This window comes from Leptopilina boulardi, unplaced genomic scaffold (assembly GCF_019393585.1).
Source record: "Leptopilina boulardi isolate dan_hultmark-lab unplaced genomic scaffold, ZJU_Lbou_2.1 LbouV2_362, whole genome shotgun sequence".
Classification (NCBI taxonomy): domain Eukaryota; kingdom Metazoa; phylum Arthropoda; class Insecta; order Hymenoptera; family Figitidae; genus Leptopilina; species Leptopilina boulardi.
This window is the reverse complement of record NW_026137932.1, coordinates 3,155,529-3,180,383: the sequence shown is the minus strand read 5'-3', so window position 1 is coordinate 3,180,383 and position 24,855 is coordinate 3,155,529. Positions and strand designations below refer to the sequence as shown.

The window sequence follows — 24,855 nt, the reverse complement described above, 5'->3', positions numbered from 1 at the left end:
CGGATTATGCTATAACCAAATTCGGTTGACATTCGGTTAAGATTCCGTTTGAGGTTAAAAATCTCCGCCTCATGGTAATATTGCCGGTAATATTACAGCAATGTCAACCGGTAATATTACAGTAATATTATCGTGTAATATTACTGTAACATTACAAAAAGTTCAAAAAACACTTAAAAATATTTAACTGATTAATTCTTATCTTTTTGTGTTTTATCATAAAAAAAATTTGAAATTTTTATGTATTTCAAATAAACGTGTAATATTACAATAATATTACTGTAATGTCACTGTAATATTACAGTAATATTGCCCGATAATATTACTGTAATATTGCAGTAATATTACTGGAATATTAAAGTAATATTAACCGGTAATATTACCATAAGGCGGACATTTCATTATTAATCTAATATTACGTGATACTTGGGTATCTAAAAATAAATTTCTCAAACGGTTTTTAGATTAAAAAAAAACCTGCGTGAAGGTTGAGACTATACTTGAAAAGTTAAAAAAAATTGGTAACAAAATTTATATAGACGACATCATATGTGGTGGGAATTTGATGAACTATAACCATCCTTATAAACTGATCTCTCCCCACTTAGAGAGTTTCCAGACTATACAGCTCAAAACGCATGTAAGCGTTTGTTTTGTCGTGCCGGTCGTTATGGTAATATTAAATTTTCTAATATTCACGCCACATTTTCTAATATACATAATAGAAATAACTTGATAGTCAATATATTGTTATAAGTTTCTTTTTTTCTCTAATATATATAAAAAATAATAGGTGATATAAAAAATAGTTTAAAAAATATATAAGTGTATAAATTAATAAATTAAAATGTTACCAAACTTCGATGATGAAGATGATCCTGGAGAGCCGAAAATAGCAGGAACATATCGAATTGAACAACCAATTAATAACTTTAAACTAAGGTGATAAACATTCTTTTTGCTTATATATTTTAATTTATTATTTCTTTGGTTTATATGTAAAATTTTATGTTTTCTTTTTAATACAGAAAAAATAATTTTATTTGAAGGGTAGAATGACAAAAGGGGTCAAGCGCCAATTTATCGAAAATGAGGTTTTTGCATAAAAAAATCAAGAAAATTCATTTACACATTTCTGTAGAAGGATTTCCTTTTTTATTGCGTATTTAAATCAGTTTTTAATAAAAATTAAATTAATAAAATAGCCTCAAATTTACTTTATTGCAACCTGATTGAAAAACAAAAGAAAGTGATGAGTCAATAATATTATCAAAATAAAAAAAAATATTATTTTTTAGGTTTTATTTTAATATTTTAATTTTATTTTAATAATATTTTAATTAATAAAATTAATAATAATGATAATATATTTTCAATTTTAAACAATTTTAAAATCATTTTGTTATTAATTTTTAAATATTTTTATGATTATTATACTAAGTGAACAATTGAATTTAAAGATGAAAGTATTGCTCAATTCCAAAGCAAGCAATTAATTCGTAATTTTCTTGAAAACAAACAATTTTTTTAAGGAATTTTTTTTTCTATTCATTTCGTCGATTCCATAGAAAGAAACTAATTTTCCAGTTTTTCTTTTAACTGTATATTTTTTTATAATTAATGCTTAAAGAAAATGTGCGCAGTTGAAATAACCTCAAGGCACCACAGTTTTTTTTAATTTTATCGTTAATATGTAGGTTTATTTCAACAAATCGTTGTTTATTTATTAAAACATACTAATATATCGAAACGGTTTTCTCAGTTTTTTTTTAAATGACCTGCAAAATTTTTAAAAATGTTTTTTTTTACTTCCTGTAAAAACAGTGAATTGGCGCTTGACTCCTTTTGTCATTCTACCCTTCATTTATTATACACACGCCATGCTTTTTTTACTAAAAAAAAAAGAAAGTATTTCATTCTTATAAACGATAATTTTGATTTCTTACAATAAGGATTTTTTCTATTTAATACTCTCCAGAAAGGAAAAAATCAATTTTCCAAATTTGTTAAATCTAGACCCTCTCTCCATTGGTGAGATTTTATGAAATTTTGTCCTCCTAACGTGAGTTTTTTTTATTTTTCTCCACCCGAGAAAAAAAGATTATTAAGTGAATGCATTAAGTACGAAGTAAAAATAAGGAGTTTTCACTTAAAAGGAAAAATGTCCCTAATTCTTGTAACATCATTCCGAAAAAGTAGAATAGTCGGAGGGGCGTTCGTAATAAGAAATTTATTGAATCTATTTTGACAATTTTTCAAATAAGATCGCTAATTTTTAGGTTAGGTTGTCATAATTTAGAATATTGCTATAATAATTAATAGTCAAGGATCCATAGTCCACTTTTACCATTGATTACTATCAAGCTGAATATTTGTGACTTGCTTCGTTTCGATGAGACGACCAAATTTCTATTCTTATCAAAATTCGCCATTGTGATAGCTAACGGGGATAGGAGGGATAATATATGTTGATTTAACGATTCTCAAGAATTTATTACTAACTGTGAGTTTATTTATTTAATCTTAAGAAAATTATTAACATTATTGAAAAAATATTTCTAACCTAACCTTCAGTAACGTCTGTTCCACCAGGGATGGGTTATCTTGAGTTGCCAATGACCCTACCTAAACGCAACTGCGCCTGCGCTACGACAATTCTCTTATAGGTCAAAAAACGCGCGCTTATATAAAATACTTAATAATAAGAAAACGTTAAGAAAGCAATATAAAAACATTTTCACTATTGAATTTATTGTTTTTTTTTAGTTAATGTTATCAATTTATGTTATCATTAACAATAATAATAATAAATTTTTTTCAGAATAAAAATTTCTCAACAAAAATCACCAATATATGATCTTTTTGATGATCCTCGTGAAACACTCGATGCAAATTTTCTCGAAGAAGAAGAATACACATTCTCATGGCAGGAAAAAGTTTTCAGTCCATTTGAAATAAAATATTTATCCAATGAGAAAAATTGTATTACCGATCATCAAAAAAATTATCATCAAAAAATTTCTGATGAAAATATTGATGGCTGTCGATTGTATACAAAAATTAATGATGATTTCTATTATCCAGATAATTCATTATTCACAAGATCATTTACATCGCCATTGGCTATTAAAAATGAACATGCAATGCCGTGTTTGAGAAATCGTAAACCATTTTCACAACGTTATAATAAAAAAGTCATTGACGAAAGTCCAAATGACGATAGAATAAATGCAAATCATTATTTTTATGCGGAACGTGAAATTATGTATATTTTAGCCGATGTCAGTCCAAATAATGAGGAGCCAAGTAATTCAAAAGATTCTGAAAATTTACTTTGTACTATTACTTATGATAAAATTCATAAACTATTAACAGTTGATCCTGATTTTTCAAATGAAGGATATTATCGAATTTTTGGTACTGGTATGGGTTATGATTATTGGATTTCACATGAATCATGTGATCTCACCGAAGAGGATGAGGAAACAATTGTAAAAACTTTAAAACAAGTTAGTAATATAATTCTCTTTATTTTTTTTATTTCGAAAAAATTTTTTCTAATAAATGCCTCGAATTATACTTTTTTCGTTTTTTACAAAATTTTAAAATAAAATACGTCTTTTTTAGTATACAATTCAGAAATTTTTCAAATCTTTTTTATTTTAATTGATTAACAAATTTTTAATTGTAATTATTTTCTAAATTAATTATTTTCAATAATTTTAATGAAATTCTTCACAAATTCAATTATTTTAAACTATATTTCAATTAAAATTTTTATGAAATTCAATAATTGTTATAAAAAAAATGGTATGTAACCGATTTTTCATACTACAGAATTTTTATTTAACCGAAAAATCATTTAAAAGAATTTCTAATTGATAGAATTTTCATTTGTCCGAAATTGCAAATGACCGAAAAAACAATCGACAGAAAGATTTCGGCGCGATTTTTAAAATCGATCAATCACAATTTTAAGGATAATTTTTGATTAGTTGATTTTAAAACTCGCGCCGAAATCTTTCTGTTGATTGTTTTTTTAGTCATTTGCAATTTTCCGACAAATGAAAATTCTATCAATTAGAAATTCTTTTAAATGATTTTTCGGTTAAGTAAAAATTCTGCAGTAGCAAAAATCGGTTATATATGAAAATTATATCAAATAATAATTCGAACAAATGAAAATTTACTAAAACTTTCAATTCAAAATCACTCAAAATTCAATTACATATTTTCAAAAAAATTCAATTTTTAAAGCCTTCTAAAATTTAATTATTTCTAAAATTTTTCAAATAAAACTTTCTGAAATTTAATAATTTCAACTATAAACTCTTCAGAAATTCTATTATTTTTAATAATGTTTATAATATTCTTTGAAAATTCAATTATATGAAAACATTTTTTAATTAAAAACTTTTAAAGTTGAATTTTTTGTCTAAAATTTCGAATAAATTCTTCATCAACAAAAATCACTTAAAATTTCAATAAAAAATCATTTCAAGTTCAATTATTTTCGAGTCAAAATTCTAAATCTTCGAAAATTAAATTATTTTTTTTTTTTAAAGTTATGTATCTAAAATTATTTGATAAATTATTTTGAATTTTGTAAAATTTAATTATTTTCTGAAATTTAACAAAATCGTTTAAAATCCAATTATTTCTGAAAATTTCAATTGTAACTCTTTCGAAAATCAATTATTTTTAATGATTTTAATATTTCTTTAAAAATTCAATTATTTAAAAAAGTTTCAAATAAAAACCCTAAAACTCAATTGTTGTCAGAAATTTAAAAAAAAAAAAAAACTACAGCAATTTAAATTTGCAGAAAATTTATTTCAGATTAAAAATCTTGTGCAATTAAATTAATTAAATTTAAAGTAAAATATTTATTATAGTAATTAAATTTAATTAAAAACAAAAATCTACTGTAATGACTTTTTTTTGTGTGCCTTAAAGTCAATTCGAGGCCTGCTAATATAAAAAATTTCTACCAAAATGTGAAATATAATCAATTTATTAAATAAAAAAAATTTTTTTTTTTTACAGGAATTTCAAAAAGTGCAAAATTTTAAAGAATTTAAAATAAATCCAAAACTAGAACTTGTGCCATTAAATACATTTCGAATTATTTTAAATTTAGAAATAATATCGGCTCATGATTTCTCGTACGATTCTCTCTTTATAACGTATTTTTTGCATCTTCCTAAAAATTGGAATACACCTCGTCAAGAAACATTAGCTGGCAGAACACAAAGATGTCGTATGAAAAAGAAAACGGCAAATTTCAGCTATATTATTGAAACTTGTATTGATTTGAATTTAAAAAGTCTCAAGAAACCAAATGAAGCGCTCTCCTGGCCCTATTTATTATTTACTGTTGCTTCACTAGACAATTGGGAAAGGTATTTTCAAAAAAAAAAAAAAAAAAAAAAAAAAAAAAAAAAATTCACAGAGTTGCCACAAGTCAGGAAAAAGTCAAAGAAAATTTTTTTTCTTGACTAAATTGAAATTAGTTGATGCATTTATTAAAAAAAATTTAATCCATCTAAATTTAAAATTATCCAAAATTTTATTTATCCAAATTTTAATTGAAAAGAATTAAATTGAATAATAAAATTTTGTCAGGGATTTGTCAGAAATTAGAAAATTTATTCTTGTGGCCACTCTGTTTTAATTTTTTTTTTTTTTGCAATATTTAGAAATTATAAGAATTCAAATTTTTCTTCATAGATGGAGAATCGAAGGCTATGGCTCGTCGAGTCTTCCTCTAAAAGCAGGAAATCATAATTTAAAAATTCACACTTGGCGACAATCGGGAGGATTCATTGAATCGCTGAGATGGTTTTTCACCGGTGGAATTAATGAATCGGAAAATAATTTCAACATTACAAATATATACGAAGAAAAGAAACTTGATCGAAGAATGGAGAATATAATACCAAGTGGTTATATTAAAATAAAAGCAAATATTGTTCATCAATCACAAATATTTACTAAAGACAGAAATTTGGGGAAAAATATTTTTGACAAATTAAATTCAAATAATAATCTCATGAGTAATGTTGAAGATGTTTTAGTTCAATTTCAATTGGCAAGAGAAAGAATGATACGAGCTAAAAATTTCTCCTGACACACAATATCGTCACTAATTGAATAATTATAATTTTTTTTTTGTTTCTCGAATTAAATAATTTAAAACAAAAAACTTTTTCCCCAAAATTTCTGCTTAGTATAAAAATTCGCTTTTCAAGACGTAACAAATCTCAATTTTTTGTGAAAATTTAATTTAATATAATTTATTTCTTTGATTCATAAAAAGTTAAAATTCTATTTAAACTTTTTTTGATAAGTTCAAAAAAAAAAAAAAAGATATTAAAAATTATCTGGCGCCCATGACTTGTAGAAAATTTAATTTTTTACTATAAATTTCCTTTAAAATTATTAATAAAAATTATTTTCATATTATTTCTTCATACTGTAGAATATTTTTCATATTATATACGTTATTAGTTTATAATAATTATGCTAGTTTATATTTTTTTTACAAATTCATTTACTAGTTTATATTTTAATTTACAAGTTTAATGTTTCATTAATATTTTAGTCATAGGTTTTCTAAATAAATTTTCTCTATCATTATAATTACATTTTAAGGCAATTATTAGAATATAGTTTAGAATAATTTTAATGAAAAGCTGTTGATTTTCATTTCGACTTAATAAAATTATAGATTTGTTTAAAAAAATATATATGAACATCGAAAACATTTTATTTAAAAAATTTGATACTATGAAATTTAGATTAACTTTTGTTTTTACTGTTTATTTAATTTCGTTTAAATATAAAATTATTTATTAAATTAATACTATTTTGTATATATGAAAGAAAGAAAAAGGTATCTGGCGCTCATTTTTTGTAGATTGAATTGAATCTTTAACTATATTTTTTATTAATAATTTACTTTTTTTTTCTTATTTAAAGGTAAATTGTAGTTAATTTCTAATATTAGCACACCACAAAAGAAAAACAATAAAAAAAAGTCAATAAATAAAAATAAAATAAATAAAGTCAAAAAAATAAAATTGTAAAAGACAAATGAACAAATTGTTAAAATAGTACATAAAAAATATAAATAAAACTGTAAAAAGAAGGAAAGAAATAAAACACAAAATAAATATATAAAATTGTAAAAAGACAATAAAAGACAAAAATAAACAATAAAATTTAGTAAATATAATTATTATAAATTTTTAAATATTCACAAGATTAGGGCGCACGAATTTCCCATAAAAATGTAAAGTTACAAATTTCATTTTAAAAAATTTTATTAGATACCTATAATTATTTTTAAAACGAATTTTCATTTTTCGAATTAGCAAATTTAGACGAAATTTCATTTTAAACGATCTTAAAAACATTTTTAGGTACCGAATTTTTAACAGAATTTCTCTTTATCCAAATTTTTTTCCAAAAAAATTCTAAAAATTAACCAAATATTAATTTCGCAGAATTCTCATTCAACAGAATTTTAAGTGATTCGATTTTTTTAAATGTCCAAATTTTCAGTTGACCGAATCTTCATTTTTCGGAATTTTCAGATCGAATTTCTAAAAGTACGAATTATTAAAGGATCGAATTTCTGAAAGTACGAATTAAACAGAAGAAAATTTAAAGTTAAAAAATTTCAGAAATTTGTACTTTTAAAAATTGGTTTCTTTAAGGTATTAGTCGCGCGCCGGCTCTAACCAAAAGTTTGTCTTGAGTCTGACTCAGTCTGTGCTTAGCAAGAGGTATAGTTCTGAGTCAAACTTTTTGAAGGGTACAGGTAAGTTTCACTCAGAGCGCCGCGTTCTCGCACGTGTAGAACTAAAGTTTTGATCGCGGCAACGTCGCAATCTGAATGTACCAGTGCTACTGAATGTTGGAGTCACAAAAAGTATTTAGCTTCTTTAAAAGCTATTTTTGAATTATTTATGATTAATAATTATGTATATAAATGCTTAAACTTTTTAAAAGTATGAGACTTACTAAGAATAATTAATAATTAAAGATGTGAATATTATTAAAAAAAATTCAAGTATGCTTCTTTGAAAACTAATTTTTAATTATTTATAATTAATATTTACATCAATAATGTATTATAAATTGGTTTATAAAGTAAAAAATAAATATTTCATCAAAAAATGTTTTTATTTCTTAACTGTTGAAATATAACCAACCAATTTAACGTTTCTCATTCTTATTTTTCTTAAAATATATGATTTAATTTAAAAAATTGAGAATTATTTAATACTAATCTATGTTGTGAAATTTTAAATATATTATTTTTTTATTCTACTCTATGAGATATTCCTACTTTCTAACTGTGTACTTTGCATGATTTTGAATGTTGTATGTATTCGCGCGCTACAGCGTTGCCAAGTGTACTGCTTTCCAGCAGTGGAACTTCATATAATTTAAAATTTTGTTAACTTTCTCCTAATATATTAATAGTTTGGTACGGTCAAAAAATTTCAGTTTTTTTGTATGCATTCGTTTCATGAGAATGTATTATGTGGTAGTTTTATTTTAAAATCTGACGACTGGTTTTTATTTAAAAAATTATAAAGTAAATTCCTTACATGCATTAGGTGCTCCGTCCATGTAAAAAGTATCAACTTTGAAATGATATTTTAAAGCTTAGGAACGGTCAAAATCGATGGGAATGGTCTTATTTTGTAGATAATTATGTCAGAAACACTCATGCAAAATTTAAAAAATATCTGACGAAAATGATTTTACGCGACTAATACCTTAATAATTTGAAATTTTAGAATTTCGATCGAACATTCAAATTTTTAAAAATACTTTTCTTTTGATAATTCGAACTTTTATTAATTTGAATTTCTAAAAATTCGCCCATTTGGTTATTCGAACTTTTAATAATTGGATCTTTTGATAATTCGAACTTTTGGAAATTCAATCTTTTTTGTATAGGTAAAAGGTACAGTGACCGACACCCAGACAGTGAACGACACCTGCTATTAAAAACGATAATAACTATAAAAATAATAATATTTAATTAAATATCACTAGTAAATTAATTAATATACAATATTTAAAAACTTATACAGTTTATACAAAATTTTATATGTTTATATTTTCCGCAATATTTAATACTTTCTAGAAAACTAACCTCAAAAAATTTGCTTTATTGATTACAAATTTTATAAATATGAAAAAATTGTTAAATAATTATATTTTAAAAGCAACTTTTTTTGTACATTAAGTCTGAATAATAAAATTTATGATAATACTAATAAATATCATGTTACTTAAATAGAAGTTTAAATATTTTTTATTTTATTAAAGGGTGTCATCACTGTTTTCATACCATACATTTTTAAATTAATATTATAAACTCTTATCAAGGTGTTTTTTAATTTTAAACTTGTGTACTATAAATTTTAACCCAAATCTTTTATTTAAAATTTATTTTATAACTAAATCTTTAATAAATTACGATAAAATGTCATTTAAAGTTGAAAGTATGCCCAGGGTGTCGGTCACTGTACCCCTTACCCTATTGAGGATTTAAAATCATGAAGAATTAAAAAAAAAATTATTTTTATTATTTTTTAACAGTAATTTTTGTTTTTACTTTTTTTTTATGATTTTTAAACATGATTTTGAACAATTAATCATACATTTTGAAAAATTTCTAAAAAATAAAAAAAAAATTGTAATTTGAATGCAAAATTTTTAAATTTAAAATTAAAAAGAAATCACTATATAGAAGCAGGAATACCAACGTTTCTGGTTATAAAATCAGCTGTTCAATTTAAAATAAAAAAAAACCGGTTTGAGAATAAGAACAAATAGAAATAAAGAAAAGAAATAATATAGCTTGAGAAATAAAATTTTAGTTATGGAAAGTGATTATTTTTCTTCTTTTTTTTTTTAATAAATAATAATTAAACTGACACAAAATGAAACGAGCTTGCCCTTTTGATTGTGACATTGGTCGACAATTAAAAGTTCACGTTGGTCAAAAACAAGTGAATAATGGAGTTTTCAAAGAAAAACAAATGCAAAATGTTTATGGTGAGTTCGTGAATTATATTCGTTAATTATTTAATTATATATAAAGTGATCTATAAAATAATTTTTTTTTTTTAATTTTTATTTATTAATAAAAAAATATCCTTGAAATATTATTCATTAAAACACGTTTAATATATCTTTTATTTAAGGAGGTTCAATGCCATACTTAACCTTAAATACTAAAAACACTTTTATTTATAGAAAATAATAATAATAATAATAATAAAAATTAATGAACAATTGTTTCGAATTTCCTCTCAAATTGCAAAACTTTATGGATTTTAATTTCAAAATTTTGTAAACCCGTGTACAATTTAAATAAATAAATAAATAAAAATGGGTTTTTTTTAAACATTTTTCCTCTAGATTTTAATTCCAAAAACTTTTTTCAACAATTATTTTTTAATTAACTCTTATTTTTCATTTTTAATCACTTTTTTCTGCTTAATTTTTTTTTAATTTTCATTGAAAAACTGAGAATTTTTTTACAAAAATAATAATAATAATAATAATAATAAATAAATAATAATAATATTAATAAAAGAAATCTTTTTAAGGAATTTATAAAATTTATTTAAATATCCAATGACAATAGGGTAAATACACTAATTACGGCGCGATTCGAGTCAAAACATCTTTGAAATAGAAAATTCTATATTGTATAAAGTCAATTTAAGTCTTATTAAACTAAAAGTTTATGTTATTTAGATATATTAAAAAAAAAATTTAACTTTATAAAATTCGATTATTTAAACAAATATGAGAAATTAAAACTAATTCCGTCATTTTTCTATTACGGCGGGTTTGTATCAGTTTTGGTGTATCAATTACGGTGACCAAAAATTACGTTTATTTTGAAGATACTTTATCCACCGTAATTGCAATGGAAATTTTAAAAATGTTTCAATTACAACGAGGGAAAAAATTTAATCACAAAAATAATTAAATTAATAATTCTTTAAATGTGCATCTTTATTATAGTAATTGTATCAAAAAAAGATTAAAATAATTTTATTTTTTTTTAATCATTTTGCAACATTTATATTAAATATAATAGTAATAATAGTTATTTTTTATGAACGCGCCATAATTTGATGCACTCGCCGTAATTGGTGCACTTATCCTAGTTAATAAAATAAAATATTTATTAATTATAATTAAATTTATTAAAAATAAAAAATCGACTTTTTTCTTGTAATTACTAAATCAACTAAAAATGATTCTATTTTGCGTTTTAAAATCGGAGCCGAGGAATTAATTCTGGAAATATTAAAAAAAGAAAATTAATTTTGTCTTTTAGATAAAACGATGAATTTATTAAAAGAGGGATCGAAAATTCAGTCTTTAAATACGTCTGATGATAATTTGGGCCTTGAATCAATTAATTCCTGTCAGCCAGGTGGAAAATTGGAAACAGTCACAAAATTTAAGCAAATGTTTTTCAACAGTAATTTGCAATTGCAAACAACCGGCGTAGAGTCTCGGGTGAAAAAAATTTTTTTTTTTTAAATCTATTTTTGCAGAGTGGCTAGAAATTTTCTATAATAAATTTTTCAAAATTGAAATTTTAATTTTTTTTCAAATTTCAAACTTATGATAAATTATAAATTTGACAAATTTACTTAATTTTTTATCAAACTCTACGGTAAAAACTTTTTAACAACAAAAAAAAATTAAAATTATAAATTTTGTTTTTGGAATTTTCGGTGAAATTTTCTATTTAGACGAAATTTAGATTTTTTTTCCACTGTTTTTGATGACATAAGTAAATAATATATATAAAAATTGTAAATATTATTTTTATAACTTTAACTCAATGTTAATAATAAATAAATTATTTTTTTATATATATATTTAAATTTATTTATTTTTATTTTGTTAAAGAAAAATTTAGGATTTTTTTCCAACTATTTTTGCTGACATAAATTATATGAAATATTTTAAAAATTATTTTTATAATTTTAACTCAGTGTTTATAATAAATTGTTTATTTTTTTCTTTAATATTTATTTTTAAATTTATTTCTCGTTTGTCAATAAAGTTTTTTATAATTTAATATTCTATGAAAATTTTTATTTCGAATCTGGAAAAAAACTTAAATTTTATTTTTTTAATGGCCACTTTGTTTTTTAATACACATATTTAAAAAATTGACAAATTTGATAGTTTCGATTTTTTAATATAACAATTTTTTTTTTTTTTCTCAGAAAATTCCAGTAACTTTATGTGGATGTTGTCGTGTCATTGACACTGAATCAAAATGTAATGGATGTGATCAAATTTTGTGCACCTCTTGCCTCTCAGAGTGTGCCCAATGTTTAGGGAATTTTTGTCAAAATTGTTTATTACAATTGTAAGTAAATTTTTATTATCCTCTATTATATATTCGCAGGTGAAATTTTTAATTCACCTTTTTTTATGTAATTTTTTGGTTTTTTTTTTTAAAATTAAAATCTAATTTAAAAAATTTAGATTTTCCTCTAAAGAGAATGTTGAATTTTTCCACTTTTTTTTGTATTATTAAATTTTTAAAAGATTTTTGTATTATAAATTTTTAATAATTTTTTCATTTAATTTTACTATAATAAATAATTTCCCTACAGATACGATTCCGGAGAAAGAAGCCTTTGTCTGGATTGTTATCGTTGATGTCCAAAGATGCTGGATATCTTTGCAATGTCGCTAATAATAATAATAATAATGTTCGTTACTCGAAATAATTAAAATTAAAATAATGTTCCTATTTAATGTTTAATGTGTTATTTATATAGTAAATTTGTATATTTTGTCTAAATCAATATTATAAAAAAATATTAAAAAAAAAAAATTGATAAAGTGTAATAATTTTTATACAATACTTTTAATAAGTAGAAAATTAAATTTTTACTTTCGATATCTTTTATAAAATAAGGCAAATAAAACGAAAATATTCGGACAAAGAATAAAAATATATTCACTCCAACGTTTTGAAATCGAATTAATTTCCTCTCTTCAGGGAGAAAATAGATTTTTACTCTTTGTTCGAATGTTTTCGTTTTATTTGCCTTACTTTTTTAATAAGATTATGAAACAAGTTTTAATAAGTCAGCAAATTAATTTTTTCGTAACCTATCAAAAAAAACTTCAATATTTCTAATACAGGTGAGTTTTAAATTTTTTTTTATCAAATTGAATCTAAAGCTATATAATAAATTTTTTTTTTTTTTCAATGAAAACGCTCTAAAATTAAATAATATTCTACATTTTTATTTGTTTTTTTCAAATATTTTTAATTTTAATATAATTTAATCCTATATATAAGTAATGCACTAATTTTTTTTTTTCATTTACAATATAGATAACAATGCAAAAAAAAAAAAACCTCAACTAACGATACAAATGATCTGCTTGAATATTACTCGCAATTTCTGATTCCCATTTATCTCCATTGTTTAATAATTTTTCCTTATTGTACAGCATTTCTTCGTGTGTTTCCGTTGAAAATTCAAAGTTTGGACCCTATTAAGAGGAAACAATGTTCTTTTAAAATTATATTTACATAATATTTAAATATAATAATATATTTAAAAATGTAAATAAATATATATTTGGTATTTAAGAAAAAAAAAAAACTCTTACTTCGACGATTGCGTCCACTGGACAAGCCTCCTGACAAAATCCGCAATAGATACATTTCGACATATCAATATCGTATCTCGTCGTTCTTCTCGATCCATCAGCTCTTTCCTCTGCTTCAATGGTGATTGCTTGCGCTGGACAAATAGCTTCGCATAATTTACAAGCTATACATCTTTCTTCTCCAGAGGGATATCTATGTACAATTTTATTATTATTATTTTTTTTTTTTAAATAATGAAATCGGCGCGCATGATTATCCCATAAAAATCATTAATTTTGTAAAGAATTTTATTGAAACTAATTTTTTTCGGACGAATTTTCATTATTCGAATTAGCATTATACTAGAATTTCTTTTTATACAAATTTTTAATTAACAAAATTTTTAGCTACCAAAATTTTTGTTTAGCAGAATTTTTATTTTCTAAACATTTAATAAACATGACTTTTTATTGAAGAGAATTTTAATTTAATCGCATTTTTAAGATGCCGAATTTTCATTTGTCCGAAATTACAAATATCCGAACAAACAATCGACAGAATGATTTAGGCGCAATTTTTAAAATTGACCAATCACAATTTTCTTGATAATTTCGGTCAATTTCAAAAATTGCGCCGAAATCTTTCTGTTTCTTCTTATAAATAAAAATTCAAACAAATTAAAAATCCGTGAATTGGAATTTGTCATTTAAAAATTCGAATCACTTAAAATTCGATTGAATGAGAATTCTGTTCAATTAAAACTTTTTTATAGTTAATTAAAAAAAAAAATACCTTCGAAGTGCATGTTCGCCTCTAAATCGAGGACTTAAAGGTCCTTTCTCAAAGGGATAATTTATTGTAGCCGGTTCTCGGAAAAAATGCGAAATTGCAATACCAACACCTCGTATAAGTTCACTAAAATAAATTGTGTCAATAGCCCTTTCTGTAATATCTTTCCATTCCATTGATTCTTCTTTATTAACATAATAATATTTACTGCGAATCGCCCCATAAAGTGGACCACGAATTGAACGCGATACATTCAATCCGGCTAGAAAAGAAAAAAAAAAATTTTTTTCATTTTTAAATTCTATTTACCTAAATTACACTAAAAAATTTTTATTTTGATCAAATAAAATTTATTTTAATACAATTAAATCATTTACATGTCTATTATCCACTAATTTCATATGTATTTGAATCAAATAAATAATGTTTAGTAAAAAATAAAATTTTTAAGTGAAATCAATAAACTAATTGGGGAGGTATAAATATTTTCAACATTTAATTTAAAAGAATTTTTACGGCGTCAAATCTTAAATTATCAAATTTTTATTTAGTAAAATTATATAAAGCAGATTTTCTAGTACATCGAATTTCAAATTAATACAATTTCAATTTAACGAAATTTATGTCAAGAAAAATTGCATAAAGAAAAAATTTTTTTAACAAAACTGTTATTTTAGTAAATTATTTAATTCGAACTAATTCTTATTTAACAGAATTCTCATTTAAGAAAAATTCTACTTAGTTCTTTTTTGTCATTTTTTATATAGACATAAATTTCGTTAAATTGAAATTATATTATAATTTAAAATTGTTAAAAATCGGACAAGTGCGAGTTACACTCGCACTGAAATCGAGGGAACTTAATTGGTATAAAAACATATGTTTAAAAAATATAAGTTTTATATGTCAAATAATGTAAGTGATACAAAAAGGAACAATTTTCTTAAGAATTTTTAAAAAATTGTTCCTTTTTGTATCACTTACATTATTTGACATATAAAACTTATATTTTTTAAACATATGTTTTTATACCAATTAAGTTCCCTCGATTTCAGTGCGAGTGTAACTCGCACTTGTCCGATTTTATTTTTAATTAAAATAAACATTTTCTTTAAAAAATAAAAACGTGACCATCAACTCCAATCGTCCTCACTATATTTTTTTTTTATAATCTACACGTAAAAGTACGTCAAAATATATAAAGTTAAATTAACGTAGGTCTAGCAGAAAAAATTCAGTGGGCAAGGATGCGTTGTGGAAATGCCGGGAGAGCTGGGAAAAAAGGTTTCAAAAATGTGGATTGTCGCTTCTGTGAAGAAGAAGAAGAGAATTTAGAGCACATTTGGCTGTGTAGAGAGGCTAGAACCCAAATTGATAAACAACTGGTGAAAGAAGTAGATGATTGGCTAGGGAAAAATATCGAAGATGGGTTCACGGGATACCTTTGTCATACTCTAAAAGGAAAACCGATCCCGAGCCTCTGCAAGTACGCGAAATTTTTTGAAGCACGTGCCAAAGACTAATTAATATTGACTAAGATTTACAGTAAACATATAGTTTTTTTTTTTTTTTTAAAACTTTGTAAACTATAATTTTTTTTGCTCTTGTAAAATCGTTTTTTTTATATATATATTATAATAATTTGTTAGCTTAGTTTTAATGTATATAGTGTGGGGAAAGCAAATATGTATAAATCCAAAAAGATGTACATTGAGAAATAAATCTAAATCTAAATCTATAAAGTTAAATTACTTTAGATAAAATTTTCTTATTTTTTGGTTGAAAAATACATTTCTTTCCCTATAAAATTATCATTTTACATTAAAACTTTCATTATTATTAATTTTATAATAATAATTAATATTATTAATTTTTAATAATTTGTATATTATAATATAAAAAAATAATAAAACTAATAAAAATAAATAAATATCATATAGTAATAACAATAAAACTAATTAAAATACAAGTAGACGGATTTAAAAAAAGAAAATATTCTCTTTAAAATAATATTTCTGAGACGTAAAAGATTTAAACATCTTGTTTTATAGTTAAGAGAATAAACATTTTAATTTGTAAAAAGAAATTAATTTGTATTATGTTTTTTAAATTAATCTAAATATAGATTTAAAAACAAAAATTGAAATTATTTTTCAAAATACTATTATTATTGTTATTATTAAAAAAAAATAAGCGAATTATAAATAAAATCCTAAACATATTATAATTATTATCATATACATATACAAAGATACAATTCACACATTTCAAAACACTGTGCAATCCTATTATGTCACATTAAAATTTTATTATAAGACATTAATTTGCATTGTTATAAGAACAAAATTACAAATTTCACTTTATATTAGAGAAATTATTAAATAATTAATTGTTTTTTTTTATTAACGACATGATATTATTAATATTATGTTGTAAATAGTGAAATTAGTATATAAAATAGATAAATCTAGGTTATGTTGAAGTCAATTATTCACGTATTTCTTTGATATTTCAAACGATTCAAAAGATTTCGAAATAAAAAATAAAAAGATGGATTAATGTTCTTTCAAATTAATAACTTACCAATTCGCGGCAACATTTTAGAGTAGCTCGTCAAAGCCATTCTTTTATTTTTCTACTTTTACAATCCTACTTTCAGAATTCGGCCATTCAATCCGAATCGATAAAAAATAAATGCAAAGTGAATGGGACTTTATTTATTAAATTCAGTTCATTCTGTCAATTATAGGAATTTATGTATGTCGATGTTGCCCCCACATCTAGTGATTTCAGTAACTTTTTAGTAATAAATATTATACCGCGGTGCAGCACTGCTTTTTTGCCTATATAGTCACTTTCCACTCTAGAAAAGTTTATTATCATGGTTCAGGTTAGTTTGGATACAATTTTTAAAAACGATTTTTGGACACTGATCTGTATACAGATCAGTGTTTTTGGGAAATATAATATGTTCATTTTATTATAAAATTACATCCCTAGTAAACAATTGACAATATAAGACAATTTTTAAATAATTATTTCTCCTATTTAATTAAATCAAATTACTTTTTGCAATGAGTACCGTTGTTCTCTATTATTATCAATTATAAATTTTTATGTGGCAGGGAGGCGAATTCAATGTGACATAAAATTTTTCGATAATTCAGTCCTACGTTTCACTTATAATAATTTGCGACAACTCTTATTGATTTGATTATACAAACAACACACTTGTGCTCATCATAGCTTATATCAATTATTTTTTCTTTTTATTTTTTATAGTATTTAACTATTAATGAGTCATTCCATTTTATTTCACCTATAGTCGTTGCGGCCTATTTTTAGAAAAATTTGATATTTCGTATTAATGACTTTGAATATCCGTACAATTCATTTTTGACAATTATTTTATGAAATTTTTTTTTTATTTACGTTGAAATTTAGTTTTTAAGTTGAGTTGAACGGAAAATAGGTTAGTTTGACAGCTTTGAAAATTTTATAAAAAAAGAACAGAAATAATTCAGTTAGTAAATTTTTTTCCATTGATATTTGTTGAAAATAGTCTAATTTACCAATGTTACTTTATAATTGTGTAAAAAAGGCCAAAATACTACACGAAAATTAATATTCAAACTTACCTGTAAAATGTCAAAATTTGTCACATTTTATTTATATTTTCCAAGAAAGTTTATAAATAGTATAAAATTTATCACTACCTTACAATAAGTACTTTTCATGTACTTTCATATGATATGTTGACTTTTTATTTTTATAATACAGAAATATGAGAAATTTTACCTTGAATGTTGAACTTTTCAGGATTTTATCTGATTTTGAACTCTTATATATCTTCGCAGGCGATTAATGAAAAAATCTCATTTTGGTTTTAAAATTTAAGTTAAATCTTCTTTATTCATCTTATCAAAATTTGGTGATGGAGAACGAGCTACTTTTTATTTTTATTCACTTTAAAAAATTCACCGTAAAATACGAATTTGAAGGTTAAAAAACAAGTCATTTTATAAAACTGAAGTTGGTTTTCTCAATATTGATTTATTTGTATGAATTTTATTTATAAAAATACTTGTTTTTTAACCTTCAAATTCGTATTTTACGGTGAATTTTTTAAAGTGAATAAAAATAAAAAGTAGCTCGTTCTCCATCACCAAATTTTGATAAGATGAATAAAGAAGATTTAACTTAAATTTTAAAACCAAAATGGGATTTTTTTTCACGCAGTATTTTGGCCTTTTTTACACAATTGTCAATTAACATTGATAAATTAGACTATTTTCAACAAATATCAATGGAAAAAAATTTACTAACTGAATTATTTCTGTTCTTTTTTTATAAAATTTCCAAAGCTGTCAAACTAACCTATTTTCCGTGAAACTCAACTTAAAAACTAAATTTCAACGTAAATAAAAAAAAAATTTCATAAAATAATTGTCAAAAATGAATTGTACGGATATTAAAAGTCATTAATACGAAATATAAAAATTTTTCTAAAAATAGGCTGCAACGAGTATAGGTGAAATAAAATGGAATGACCCAATATTTAGTATCTATGTGCGAAAGGATTTGTTTGAACCCGTTTACGTTTCTTAAATAAATAAATTTCCGTCAAATGCCAATTTCATGTTTTTCAGTAAATGAAAAAAAATATTTAAAAATTCTGCTAATTAAAATAAAACTAAGAAAATCGTTTCGAGATATTATGTTTTATTAAATGAACAACAATTTTTTCAAATAAACTCACATGTTAGCGAGAAAAATAAAAAAAAAAACTGTATTACTTTGAGGTTATATTTCAGATTTTTTCTCTATAGCGGCGCATGCGTACAGAAACGAAAAAACTGCAGCAAATTACTAAAAAAAATTGATTTATCGCACTTTTTTGTAAAAATATAGTCAAAAAACTAAAAAAAAAAACTTGATTTTGTTTTATGACCATTTTAAAGTATGGACTTTCAACTATCTTTTCTAAAAATTTGAGCTAAATCGCGATAGGTATTTTTAAGAAATAGCATATTTAGAATATTTTTTTCGACAAAATCCACGGTTTTTAGAACAAAAATTGATTTTTCAATCTTGATTTTAAAAGAATACATTTTTTCCTAAATTTACGATTGCGGGACTTCTTTATGAGATATAGGGACTGAAAATTTTGGTTAGTCAAGTATTTTGCATGGTAAAAGCCACCAAAAAAATTACAGCCAAATCCGAAGAGGAATCTCCCGTTTTGTTTTTCAATCGAATTGTAAATAAATTAAATTTTGCGAGGCTATTTTTTTCATTAATTTGGAGAAAATTCAAAATAATTTTTTTTTTTTGTTACAATATAAATATAAAGAAAAGAAAATTGAGAAATTTTAATTTTTTTCACAATTTTTCAACTTTAAATCATTAAATTCTGCCATCAATGAGTCCTATTTGAATATAGATTTATTAAAAAATTGACTGATTTTTTTTATATATTTTAAAAGGTGAGTGGGGAAAAGAAGAAAGAAATTTTGGACCTTGCCCAAGAATGTCCTGCTGATAAATTAAAAATTGTGGAACAATTTTTCAATGAAAATACATCACCAGCATATAATTTAGAAATTTTGCAAAAGAAATTAGAAGAAAATGTTGCACATTATTCCATTGTTTATGATGCAATTGTCAAAGACTCGCTACCTTTACTAAAACTCTATTATTTAATAACAAATACAAATGTAAATAATAATATAATAATAAATGAATCTAACGGAGAAACTCCACTTCAATGCGCACTAAATAAAGGAAATTACAAAATTGCCTTATTTTTAACAAATCAAATTTATAAAATCACTCTAAATAATCATATGGAATTGATAAAATTTCTCCAAACTAAATTTAACGATTGTTATATATCAGATTTTAAATCTGGTGTTAAATTTTCAACATTATTATTTTTTGCCTCAACATTGAATAAAGATGCATTTGAAATGATTTTATCCTCATCTCCAATTAATCATCTTTACGATAATCATCCACATTTCGATGCAACACTTTTAAATTTAATTATTTCATGGGGTAATAAAACTATATTAAAATTGGCAATTAAATATGGTGCAAATTTAAATTATGGTTCGAATTTTTATGATAAACCACTTTACGAAGCAATATTGTATTGTCCAAAAATGATTTCAATTTTAATAAAAAATGGAGCTAGACTTCATTCCAATGATGATAATTTTGAACGACATCACGTTATTCCACTTCGTGATTTAGGAAGAATAAAATATTACAAAATTATTAAGAAAATGAAAAAATTTGGAATTGATTTTTATAAAAAATTTTTGACCAACGAAAATGAATTACACGATTTATGTCGATTTGCCGCTGATGATAATTGTAAATCATTTTTGCTTGCAATCGAAAAAGGTGCCGATATTAATCATATGAATGATGATAATTATTGTCTTTTAAAATTTGCAATCAATGATAATCTTCTTGAGAGATATAGCAAAGATTCAATAATTTTGATATTAGTGTCGATAATTGTTAAAATGATTGAGAATAGAGATTTTGTTAATAAAGATAATATTGAATGTTTAAATGATAAAAAGGCACGAACTTTCTTTGTGAATTGTAAAAAAGAAATTTATTATTTAAGGGGGAAAAAAATCATTGAAAATATTTCAATTACGTATTATGATTTTTTGACCAGTGATGTACAAAAATTAACTGCTCTTGCTAGAAATAAGGAAATATTAAGGAATTTTCGATTGTCAAATTATGCAAAGGAATTTCCTATTTACGAGCAACATTTGAAAAGAAATTTTGAAAGATCAATTTGGAGATTGCAAAAAGTGGAAGAAATTTGTGAAATTTTTGTAAATATTAAATTTCCACCATTAATTGTTGAAAAAATATGCGGTTATTTGAATGACCATGAGCTTACGATGTCGAAAAATTATTTTCAATCTCTTAAAGAATTTCTTTTACAAATAAAAATTGTATAACTGATAATTATTAAAACTACGAGGATCTGGGTTTTTTAAAAATATTTTTTACCATATAAATAAACTGAAGAAACTATTTTTGTCATTAATGTAAATAATATTAGTTTTGTAAAAAAATAAATTTTATATTAACTGTAATTTGTACTTTTTATTTCCATAAACAATGCAATTTTCCATAAATATAATTGAATTTTATTGTTAATGAATGAATGAATGAATTTTTTATTGTACAAAAAATAAATTAACAATAATATAATATTTTACGTAGAATATGCTACTTTTTTCAGTGTAAAAGAATACGTATGATGATCTTGACATTTTTTTTATTGATTTTTTTTTCTATATTTACAAACAATCAATATAAAAAATTCATTCCCAATAACATTATTATTAAATAAATAAATGTTAAAAAATATGTTTCAAGTAAAATATTTAATAAATAATGAAAAAAATAATTTCAATATAAATATAAATAAATAATTGACGACAGAAAAAAAAGAGTAATATTCTTATACCTAGTTCGATAAGTCTTTAATACGGTTGCTCGAAAAAATTTCAAATCCAAATTAATATTTCAATTACCAAGGGAAAAATGTCTAGGAATTATTTAATAACAATTTTATTTATTATTTTCATATTAACAGAAAGCAGAAAAGAAACAAATTGGATTCAAAATCTTCAAAAATACTTGAAACGAAATTTTCATCCGTTTCAACGAATAATCATGATCGATCGCAAACCAAATGATGAAATTTTGAAAATCTTAATTGCTGAAAGTCCATCGAAAATGATTAATTTTCGCCAAGTAAAAGCAGTCGACATTCGAACTTCAATTGCTTCCCGAAGTATTCAGATGACTACACAATTTATAATTATTCTATCCGACAAAACAGATTCAAAGGATCCTCTAAATTATTTAGTAAATATTTCCGGTGGCGCAACACATCCTCGATGTTTGATGATTTTCTTATTACAAGAAAACACAATCAATTACAAGAAATTACTTCAATTTGCCTGGTCGAAAAAAATTTTGGATCTAACAATTCTTGATGTGAGGGTAAATTTTTCAAGTAATTACTTATCGAATTTATTTTATGAAAATCAAGATACTTCTGTAATACTACATCATTATAATCCATTCAACAAAAGTTACACTCAAAAACCATTTTCCCCGGGGGAAATTATTTTTCCAAATAAATTGAATGATCTCAAGGGTTTCGAAATGAAAGTTGTTTCATTTAGAAGTCCAATTTTCGTCACAATGAAAACCAATCTCTCTGGTTATCAAATTCCTAATTCTGGATTACAAATGAATATGCGTCGTGCTTTACAAGAAATGCAAAATTTCCGAGTATCTGAAGTTTCATATCCTGAATTGCCAATAGGTAATGCTGCATGTAAAAAAAATAAATCAACTGGTATGATTAATTATCTTTATCATGGGAAATTTCATTTTTTCACCAATTCTTTGATAATACCATCAGGTTGCCGAGAGTACGCTAATACGTTTGCATTTGAAAATGAAAATTATCGATGTATTCTAGTTGTACCGGTGACAAGAAGCGATGATAAATTATTAACAATTACAACAACGTCCCTTATCCTAGGAGTATTAACAACAATTTTGGTAATTACTGTATTTATTTGTGTCCGTCTCCTTCGATTGAATCCGCAATATTGGCAGATTTTTAACATTTTTCAAATGCTTCTTGGAATTTCCTTTTCGTCACCAGTAGACATTAAAAAATATTCCGATCGAATTCTCCTGCCATTTATTATTTTTGGTTTTATGATTGTTTCATCAGAATTGTATTCACTTTTCACCGATATTGAAATTAGGGTGACAACAGAAAAAGTATTCTCAACATTGGAGGAAGTGAATAAATCAAATCTCGTGGTGTTTATGTATCGTAATGATAGAGCTGCTGCACAGGCACTTGATCATGATAATGTTATACAGGATTTATTGAAGAAAACTTATATTGAACCAACAGGCAGCTATTGCTATCAAATGATATTTAAATATCAAAATGTGACATGTGTCATGAGGGATATTAATTCTAAAGCATTAATATCTGAGGAAATAGGCAGAGAAGGTCATGCAGATGTGAAAATTTTGCAGGAGGTATTTTTGGAGACTCCAAATTCAATAATGATGGAACCAAATTTTCCCAGTGCTTTTCGTTTTGAGAAGAATATTAATCGAATTACACAAGCAGGTCTCAAAGTAAAATGGATGAGGGATTTATTTTTCTTGGAGGAAATGAAAAAAAATGACATTAGTCTCATGCAGGATCAATCTACGTTATTGATGATTTTTTACTGGATTCTCACTCTTGGTTATGTTCTTTCGACAAGTGCATTTCTTTGCGAGCTACTAATTGGAATTTATGGAAAAAAATCCTCCGTTGAAATTCTTTAATTCAATAGTTCAATAAGTAGAAGTGCAGTAAATTATTTTTTCCTTTTTGCATTTGGTAAACTTTAAAAGAATTGAGACTGACCTCGACGAAATTCGATTTATTGATTCACAAATGTAATTTAACAAGAAGAGAAAAAGTTTACATTTCACTTTTAAAATTTTCGATTAGGGAAAGTCAAATAGGTAAATAAAAATTCATGCAGGAAAATCCAATACCTAATGGGAAAAAGGATTTGAAATCAACAGAACATTTTCAAACATGCAACTGTAACAATTCTAAAAAATTTATATGAAAATTTTTCAGAAAAAATAAACTGATATTTTGATTAAAAAACTTGGCGTTTAATTTCAGTCATTGTTATAATTAAATTAAAAACGTGAAAACAAATTTTAATAAAATTTTATAACAATAAAAAATGTCAGGTAATATTTGCATTAAGTTACTAATTTTTGTATTCGCGTTAACGACAAGTGGAGAAATAACAAGTAAAGAAAATGCTAAATGGATTCAAAATCTTCATACAACTTGGAGGAGGGAATTTAACGCGTTTCAAACAATAGTAATGATCGACCAAAAGACTAATGACACAATTTTAAACGTAATTCTGCAAAATTTAACAGCCGAAGTACCAACGAGATTGATTAATTTCCTCGAAAGAAAACCAGAGGATGTGAGACATTTGATAGCTTCCAGAAGCATTCAATCAACGACACGATTTTTAATAATTCCCTCAGGAATAACTGATCCAAAAAATCCATTGGAATATTTGGTAAAAATTTCCGGTGGCGCAACTCATCCCCGGTGCTTGATGATCCAATTGCCGGAAAATATTTTCAATCACAAGAAATTACTTCGTTTTGCCTGGTCGAAAAGAATTCTAGACCTCACCATTCTTCAAGTGAAAAAAAATTCGACACAAAATTACTCTTTGATTTCGAAACAAATACTTGATATGCATAGTTTTGTAATGCTG

At 23.9% G+C, this 24,855-nt stretch overlaps 4 protein-coding genes across 5 annotated transcripts; 3 read left to right on the top strand and 1 right to left on the bottom strand.

Annotated features, from left to right (window-relative positions):
* Positions 1 to 632: 632 nt before the first annotated feature.
* LOC127286600 (tectonic-like complex member MKS1) lies at positions 633 to 6,250 on the top strand. The gene is made up of 4 exons (XM_051313084.1): positions 633 to 942; positions 2,822 to 3,509; positions 5,047 to 5,402; positions 5,731 to 6,250. The coding sequence occupies exons 1-4, from the start codon at positions 848 to 850 to the stop codon at positions 6,128 to 6,130; spliced, it is 1,539 nt and encodes a 512-aa protein (XP_051169041.1). The 5' UTR covers positions 633 to 847; the 3' UTR covers positions 6,131 to 6,250.
* A 3,582-nt stretch (positions 6,251 to 9,832) lies between these two features.
* Positions 9,833 to 12,831, top strand: LOC127286582 (apoptosis regulatory protein Siva-like). The gene is made up of 4 exons (XM_051313063.1): positions 9,833 to 10,083; positions 11,384 to 11,568; positions 12,291 to 12,436; positions 12,687 to 12,831. The coding sequence occupies exons 1-4, from the start codon at positions 9,969 to 9,971 to the stop codon at positions 12,730 to 12,732; spliced, it is 492 nt and encodes a 163-aa protein (XP_051169020.1). The 5' UTR covers positions 9,833 to 9,968; the 3' UTR covers positions 12,733 to 12,831.
* Positions 12,832 to 13,308: 477 nt separating this feature from the next.
* Positions 13,309 to 17,217, bottom strand: LOC127286577 (NADH-ubiquinone oxidoreductase subunit 8). The gene is made up of 4 exons (XM_051313059.1): positions 17,054 to 17,217; positions 14,474 to 14,732; positions 13,702 to 13,894; positions 13,309 to 13,581 (listed from the first exon to the last, which is right to left on the bottom strand). Exons 1-4 carry the CDS (start codon positions 17,091 to 17,093, stop codon positions 13,450 to 13,452), a joined length of 624 nt encoding a protein of 207 aa, XP_051169016.1. The 5' UTR covers positions 17,094 to 17,217; the 3' UTR covers positions 13,309 to 13,449.
* Positions 17,218 to 17,296: 79 nt separating this feature from the next.
* Positions 17,297 to 21,556, top strand: LOC127286566 (uncharacterized). Of its 2 annotated transcripts, none has more exons than XM_051313047.1 (2): positions 17,297 to 17,360; positions 19,957 to 21,556. In XM_051313047.1, the coding sequence occupies exons 1-2, from the start codon at positions 17,352 to 17,354 to the stop codon at positions 21,457 to 21,459; spliced, it is 1,512 nt and encodes a 503-aa protein (XP_051169004.1). In that variant the 5' UTR covers positions 17,297 to 17,351; the 3' UTR covers positions 21,460 to 21,556. The 2 variants fall into 2 exon arrangements, with proteins under 2 accessions (XP_051169004.1, XP_051169003.1); XM_051313046.1 differs by lacking the exon at positions 17,297 to 17,360 and adding an exon at positions 19,031 to 19,118.
* The last annotated feature ends 3,299 nt before the right edge of the window (positions 21,557 to 24,855 follow it).

Excerpts from the sequence above, each read along its gene's own strand:
- LOC127286600 (XM_051313084.1), top strand. The coding sequence starts at position 848 with ATGTTACCAAACTTCGATGATGAAGATGATCCTGGAGAGCCGAAAATA. Across the intron at positions 943-2,821 it reads ATTAATAACTTTAAACTAAG|AATAAAAATTTCTCAACAAA; the intron begins GTGATAAACATT and ends AATTTTTTTCAG. Across the intron at positions 3,510-5,046 it reads TTGTAAAAACTTTAAAACAA|GAATTTCAAAAAGTGCAAAA; the intron begins GTTAGTAATATA and ends TTTTTTTTACAG.
- LOC127286582 (XM_051313063.1), top strand. The coding sequence starts at position 9,969 with ATGAAACGAGCTTGCCCTTTTGATTGTGACATTGGTCGACAATTAAAA. Across the intron at positions 10,084-11,383 it reads ACAAATGCAAAATGTTTATG|ATAAAACGATGAATTTATTA; the intron begins GTGAGTTCGTGA and ends TTTGTCTTTTAG. Across the intron at positions 11,569-12,290 it reads CAACCGGCGTAGAGTCTCGG|AAAATTCCAGTAACTTTATG; the intron begins GTGAAAAAAATT and ends TTTTTTTCTCAG.
- LOC127286577 (XM_051313059.1), bottom strand. The coding sequence starts at position 17,093 with ATGGCTTTGACGAGCTACTCTAAAATGTTGCCGCGAATTG. Across the intron at positions 13,895-14,473 it reads GGCGAACATGCACTTCGAAG|ATATCCCTCTGGAGAAGAAA; the intron begins GTATTTTTTTTT and ends AATTGTACATAG. Across the intron at positions 13,582-13,701 it reads CAGTGGACGCAATCGTCGAA|GGTCCAAACTTTGAATTTTC; the intron begins GTAAGAGTTTTT and ends TCCTCTTAATAG.
- LOC127286566 (XM_051313046.1), top strand. The coding sequence starts at position 19,098 with ATGCCAATTTCATGTTTTTCA. Across the intron at positions 19,119-19,956 it reads TGCCAATTTCATGTTTTTCA|GTGAGTGGGGAAAAGAAGAA; the intron begins GTAAATGAAAAA and ends ATATTTTAAAAG.